The sequence below is a fragment of the Protopterus annectens genome, chromosome 7.part0 (assembly GCF_019279795.1).
Source record: "Protopterus annectens isolate FY-2018-M chromosome 7.part0, PAN1.0, whole genome shotgun sequence".
NCBI classification, from domain to species: domain Eukaryota; kingdom Metazoa; phylum Chordata; order Ceratodontiformes; family Protopteridae; genus Protopterus; species Protopterus annectens.
In genome coordinates this window covers 1,693,337,272-1,693,344,912 of record NC_056739.1, presented here as the reverse complement: position 1 = coordinate 1,693,344,912, position 7,641 = coordinate 1,693,337,272, and the positions used below count along the sequence as shown (strand labels likewise).

The 7,641-nt window shown below is 40.8% G+C and overlaps 1 protein-coding gene across 2 annotated transcripts in view; it reads right to left on the bottom strand.

Annotated features, from left to right (window-relative positions):
* FANCI (FA complementation group I) overlaps positions 1 to 7,641 on the bottom strand; it is a 2,406,750-nt gene that overhangs the window by 2,218,996 nt on the left and 180,113 nt on the right. For both annotated transcript variants that reach the window (XM_044078210.1, XM_044078208.1), the window contains exon 4: positions 7,313 to 7,443. In XM_044078210.1, the coding sequence (XP_043934145.1) occupies positions 7,313 to 7,443 (131 nt within the window). The remainder of the gene's footprint in view (positions 1 to 7,312; positions 7,444 to 7,641) is intronic.

Genomic DNA, 7,641 nt, shown 5'->3' with positions numbered 1-7,641 from the left:
ATCCACTTTCCATTTAGATGAGCTCCGCAAGCAATGTCTGAGGCATCTGTCGTTAGAATTTGACTCGCCTCTGGCCGGGTCACAGAGAGTCCCTTGTTTAGGTGACATTCCTGAGCCCACCACAAAAATTCCTTTTGAATGCAAGGTATTATTTGAATGACAGTGTCCAAATCCTGGCAGTGCTGTGTCCATACATTTTTGAGATACCATTGTAGCTTCCTCATATGCAGTTTGGCATTGGGAAGCACCAGAATACAAGATGCCATGAACCCTAAGGCTTGAAGGACTGTCCTTGCAGTCAGCCCGGACTGAAGAGATAGTTGATGGAAATAACTGGAAAGATTCTTTTGTTTGTCCGGGGTTAAAAGGCCATCTGGGCTGCTGTATTCAGTCTCACACCCAGAAAGCACATGTCTTGAGAGGGTACTAGACTGGACTTTATTTCGTTCACAGAATACCCTAGGCATCTTAGCACTGCTATGACATATTCCAAATGCTGTAGAAGGTCTTTCCTTTCTTGAGCCAGAATCAGGCAATCGTCCAAGTAAGGATAGATTTGAATTCCTTTTAGCCTGAAGTAAGCTATCACTGGAGCCAGAACCTTTGTGAATACTCTGGGCAGTAGATAAGCCAAAGGGCAATGCAGAGAACTGATAATGAGAATTTCCAGCTCGAAAACGCAGATACTTTCTGCAACTTAGTCTTATAGGCACATGAAGGTAAGCTTCCTTGAGATCTAAAGTTACCATCCAGTGATCTTTGCCCAGCAGAGGTAAAAGCTGTTGTAACGCCAACATTTTGAACTTGGGAATGTCCAGATAAGTGGTGAGGATAGATAAATCCAAAATTGGTCTCCACGTGTTCCCCTTCTTAGGTACTAGGAACAGGCGAGAATAAAATCCTAGGCACCTTACTGGCACAGGAACCGCTGAATGGCCCCTATTTGGAGTAACTGAGAAATTTGCTTGTGAGCCTCTTGTCTTTGTAGAGGAGGAATGTCTGGCATGCCTTTGAAAGGAGGCAAGGTATGGAAATAAAACCTGTAACCGTGGTAAATGATATCCAGAACCCATCTGTCTTGGGTAATTAAATCCCAATTTTCTTTGAAAAGAGACAGTCTTCCTCCCAACGGTGCTGCCAGGCGAGAATGAACTGGCAGCTGAAAAGGCAGGTCATTGGGTCTGCTTACGAAAGGACTGACCCCTGCCCTCACCAGAAGTCTGAGCAGGGGAACTCCCTGTTCTAGGCCTAAAAGAACCCTGAGCTCTGCCCCTACCACGTCTAGACCTACCCCTAGACTGGGAATCATAAGCAGGATAAGTCCAACCCTTAGCAGGCCAATTTCTACTGAACTTCGGAGGCTGCACCTGCAAAAAATCTTTAACAGTTTGCATAGACTTAGCCTTGTCCTCCATTTTCTTCAAAACTGCTTCTACAGGCGAACCAAACAACACATCAGACTGCAAGGGAGCATCCAAAATCCGTGTCTTAACATGCTCAGCTAAATTCTGATCTCTCAACCAGGCGTGCCTACGAAGAACAGAACCAGTGGCAGCCACCCTGGAGGAGGCCTGCACAGCATCAAAACCACATTGCAAGGAATGTTTACCCACCTGTTCAGACACATGAACTAAATCCTGCAACTCTTTACACTCAATACCTTCCGCCAGAGCATCCACCTTAGATTTCAACTGTGAAAGAAGATAATTCTGATATTTTAACATGTGAAACTGACAATTCAACGCCTCATGGCTAAAGTGGAAGAAGTATACACTTTCTTTCCCCATCTATCCAAAGCCCTTGCCTCTTTATCAGGAGGGACAGGATTTTTAACAACTGAGGCCTTCACACCTTTAGGCCCCTGAGAAACAGTTTCGGGTCTGCCCTAGGACTCTTAAAAAGATACTTATGAGCGCCAGGCACCCTATAATACCTATCCGGTTTAACTGGGGCAGGAGGCAAAGAATCAGGATTCAGGGAAGCCTCTGCAAAAACATCTTCCACCACATTCAAAACAGGAGGTATAGCTAAAGGCCTATGCTGGGGTAAAAACAAGAATTCCCTAAGCCTTTTCCTGGAATCAGAGAAATCTTGACCTTCCCATTTAAAATGCTCCCTCATGGAATGCAGAGTCTCTGAAATTGAAAAATCCTCAGGAGGGGAAGCTGAAGGAGTAGAATCATCCACATCAGAATCAGAATAAGGAGGGTACTCCTGCAAGTCTTCAGCCGAAGACTCAGAAGCCTCCGAGCAATGCTCAAAACTCTCAAACTCAGGTTCCACCCTAGGCCTCTTATCAGGAGGGGGCATAGAACCTCTTATCATAGTAATCAAATCCTCTGCCATTTTAAGCATATGTTTCTTAGGCAAAGACCCTGAAGCACTAGGAGAAACCCCCACTGAAGCAAAACTCGGCCTGCCCCTCAAAGAAGCCTTGGAAACAGAAGGGAGGCTCTGACCACCTTAGGAAGAGAGGGAAGAACAGCCACCTGAGAAGCCCCTCAGCCTGGCCTACTTCCTGAGAGGAGACATCCTGTAACAGTAAAGTCTCTCCCTGAGACTCCAAAGAAACACCTGGCAAAACCTCCCGCCCACTGAGTTTCTAAAGAACCGACGCCTGGGACTGTCGGTTCTTCCACTCTAGGCTTTGCTGTTTTGTCCTTGCGCTTTTAGTCGAAGCCGCGCCGGAGCATCCGACGGCATTTTATAATTACAACGCTTCCCAAACACTAACCTGGCACAGTCTAACCTTCTCTTAATAGTGCGTTTGTTAAATCTAGCACAAGAGCGGCATCCAACAACGTCGTGCTCAGGCCCTAAACAAGGTATACACAAAGTATGGTAATCCCTATGAGGTATCTGTTTCCCACAAGAAATACAGTTATTCACTTTTTCTGACATCCGGTTAAATACTGAGGCAATTAAAAACCAAAATATTCCCCAACGGGGTACTTAGCCAACTTTGATTCGGTCTGAAACTCTGGCTTCAGAAACTTTCAGAACGCCAACCTGCACTCGCAAAATTGCTTCTGCATCGGACCATGCGGCAAAAAAGACTGAGGATATGACGTTGGTCATGTGCATTAGTACCCTGACGTACTGACGTCAGTCTAATGCGCCCTGACCGACGTCAGCCATATACTTTGGTATTCGGGCCGACTGGACAGCGGACTACCCAATAGTTAGGACTGCAGCAATGTGGAATGAAGAACATCATGTTCCCAATTACGTCTTTCTTCACCATCACACCTCACATAAATTAACTATAGCTTAACAATGGTAATATTAAGGACAGATTTATCACCATTGCTAATACATAGGCATTAAATGTATGCAACCTAGTGCCCACAAAGATTTCTGTTTTGTTCTCATGTAAGCCAGACTAAATGGTGAATCAGACTTTGGTCCAAAATTGTGTAGAGTGAAACCTGCAAGGTCACCAAAAATAAAGCATACTTTTCTTTTTTTTTTTTTTTTTTAAAAATAGCCCTGCACCTGCCGACCATAAAGCTTCCCCAATTAAACTTTGACCCTGAGAACTGGAATTACCCCAGTAAAATATGAGGGCAGCTATTGAAGGAGCCGTCAAACAGATGGCCATAAAGATTGATCATGCCCTTGCTGGATGATAACAGTCATGTGGACCAACTCCACCCCACCCCCCACTCCCCCCATGGGTAAGGAGACAACCTATCAGTGTCACTATTTAAACCAGCATAGCCTTCCTATTTTAAGTGCACACTCCTGTAGACTCACTAACTAAAACTATCACCAGGCAACGACCTCACAACAACAACTGAAGAAAGACTACTACTACACATCACTGACATTCCTAAATAAAACCATTATTATGGATGACTTTAATACAGACTGGAACCCATACAGCACTGAACTTCAAAAATTCATAAAACTTCATGGCATTAAACAACTCATTCAAACCCCCAACTAGAATACATAAATCCACCAAATAACAATCAACTCTTGACTGGATCCCAATTAAAAAATTGTCAAATTTTCCAGTTTGGCTGCCTCCCAAATAGTATGAACAACCACCTCCTAACATTTCCTACAAAAACAAAAAATGCACCCCCCCCCCTAGTAACACCACGCCTAAACAATTTCAAAGCAAAAAACACAAACACTAAAACATTTAACACCCTTCTATGCTCATGTACCTGGTCCCCAATCAAAACACTGCCTACATAACGCAGTAGGATATTTTAATAAAATTAGCCTCAGCATTCTCAAGGTAGTCCCGCTTAGAACTGTAAGAAGTAAAGCAAATAATGCACCACTGTTAAAAAAAAAACACACTCAAACAAAACGGACAAAGCCTGGTCTCTATGGCATGCTAACAAAACCCAAGCTAATTGGGACCACTACTTTAATCTAAGAAATAAAACCAAGACCCAAATAAAGATGGCTAAAGAAAAATTACTACATTGATATTCAGGCAAAAAAAAAAAATCACAACAACCCTCAAAAATTCTGGTGTGCCCTGAAAAAACTCCAAAAGCTAGGCCTACAAACATCCCCAGCCCCAACAGTTACTTCTACTCAAGAGAACATAGCTGAACAATTTAATACTTTAACCACATCAATAAAAGCACTCACTAAAAACAACTGCAACTCCCCACTAAATTACACCAACCCTTTTAGTGTAAAATATTGTTACCTTTCACTTCAAACCTGTCCCAACCAATATCATTAAAATATTGCTCACTAAACTGAAACCAACCTCCCTAGCTGCTGATAACTTAATTCTGCAAACTAGCATCAAAAACCACAGCATACCATATGTCTATCTTTAATAATCACTCTTATCACTGAACAAATCCCACACCTCTGGAAAATATCACCCCACTCCACAATGGAGGAAATATCTACAGATATCTCAAATTACAGGCACATAGCAATTTTATCCCCACTAGCCAAAATCCTATTCATACACAACTTATGAACTACCGCCTAACCAACAACCTCTTAACAGATACACAACATGGTTTTTGCCCTTACCACAGCACCACAACAGCTTTCCTAAGGTTCACAGACATTAATCATCACAGAAATGATAGCAACATCATTTCTTCCACCTTTGTATATCCCTCTAAAGATTTCAACACTGTTTCTCATCAGAAACTCCTCACCAAGTTAGCCTCTTTCAAACTTAGTCACTATACTCTATCCTGGTTTCACAATTACCTAACTGACCACCAACAGGCAGTCAAGTGGCAACAGCAGCTCTTTTCTCTGCAAGCTGTATCCATGGGGGTCCCTCCGTGCTCAATCCTTGGACCCCTTCTCTTTACTATTTTTACCAACAAGTTACAAGTACTACCCAGCTAGCCACTATCAGTCGGTAAGCAGATGATTCTACACTTATCTGTGCCAATTCCACTCTACAACTAAAAGCTAAAACACAAGCCTTCTCAGTCATCGAAACTTGGTTGGCAGATTCTCAACTAATACTTAACCCAAACAAAACTAAGTTCATGTAGTTATTTTCTAGTAAGAACAACGGACTCTTCCCCCTCATTCTCAAATACAATCAGCAGATAACACTACTATAAACAGACAGCTGTACCACACACACCAAACTACTGGGTGTACCAACTGACAACAAATTAAAATCTGATGTACATCCAGCACAAGCCCTCAAAAAGGCACATATAAAACTTGGCTCTCAGTATAGACTTAGAGACTTCCTCACTGCCACCACTGCAGTCAATATAGCAAGAACCCAGTTAACTCCACATTAGTATATGCCTCCCCTATGTTTACTAATCTAAAAAAGTCTGAACTAACAAAACTCAAGACTTGTTATAAAACAAATGCAAAGTTTGCAACAAAATCTACATAGAGTTGTCATCCCTGCCTGGTTCTCCAGCAATTAAACTGTCTGGAACTGCCCCAACAACTAATTTATATACCCAACTTATAATTGCACATAAACTTATTTTCCAAAAAGACAAAATCCCTGCCCTCTAATAAATGCTCCACTCACAAATTAACTCCCAAATCCTCCGGTCCTCAAAAAAATCTTTCCTACATATTACCAAATCTAACACAGCTGGTGACTCACTTTACTGAAATTACACTTCCAAACAGTGAAGTAACCTCCCTCTACCTATCCTAGCAAACAGTAACCTAATGTCAAACAACAACTCAAATACCTTAGTAAAAACCTGGATTTGTTCATGTAACTTTCCTGGCTAAATGCCTCTCTATCTTCCCCCACCACCACCACCACACACACACACACACACACACACACACACACACACACACACACACACACACTTTGAATCAGACCAATTTATTTTATTAACTCCTCACATCTCAATCTGCCCCTTCCTTCTTCTCCAACCATTTTCTACTAACTCTTTCTATAATAAACTCTTTACTTATTTTAGTCATTCAACTGTCTAACCTGCATTATTTCTCTCTCATACTTTTTCTATATGCCCTCCTTGTCATTCTTTGTAAGAATAATTATAAAGAATATAATTTTCAGATATCCCTACATCCACATGTTGTATAAATCTCTGTACATTTCTTGTATATATTTTTATTGCTGTATATATTTCTACTGCTGCATATTGTCTCATTATGCTGCATGTTTTACATTATATTAGTCAACTGTTACAAGTAGAAGAGCTTTTCTCCCCGTGCCTCCACTGAAAAACGGCTTTGTTCCCAGTTGGACTCTGAACAAATGAAAAATAAAATAAAATTACAGCTGCATGTTAGGTTTTAAACATTAGTATTTGGCATGTTCCAGATAATGTTTAGAGTTTATTTCCCATTCTGGTTTTACAAATTTCATGCTGATGTACCAATCTCCACTAAATGTATATATGTAATGTACACTTGGAGTGCAAGCTCTTAATGCAGTTTCTAAAGCAATAGGAGTTTTAAGCATATAATTATTGCTTATAATAATAATGTTTTCACTGATGGTCATTTTGCAAACAGTTTAAGCCATTTACTCCAAGTATATTATGAGCAGATAAGTGAGGCACTGTGGGAATTATATAATTAGCTTTCTAACTGTGCAGAAGATAAAAAGTTGTGTGGTTATCTTTTTTAAATGTTACTGGAATGGTTACTTGGGGTAAGAGTATTCAGGATGTTAATATACTATTGTCAGGTTAACATTAACTGCTCTTATTCAGATAACAACATGCCTTCTAGTGGGAGTTTTTCTGTGATTTAACATGTTTATTCTAAATGCATTATCTCACATATCATACTGTTGCTAGTCTTCCTTGTTTGGAAGAAAGTACATTATTAACAATGTCTGTAATCTTACCTCTAGCATCAGTAAGCCAATGATATCAGAAACCACCTCCACTTGCAGGTCTCCAGACTCTACCAGCTGAATGCAGTGCCTATAAACAAGGAGCCACCTACTAACACCATCCTCCAGAGAACATGGTGAGCCTATAAACAAAATTATAAATACATTAAAACATAAAAAGGTTTAAGTCAAATTATGACCTAAAGTACTTGTAGTAAAGTGGACAACATACCACAATATTGATAAAATACTTTAAAACAACAGAGCACTTGCTCCCCCTTTTATAACATGCAGTGGTTTATAAACAAAGTTCACTATTGTCATAGAAAACCAGAAAAAGG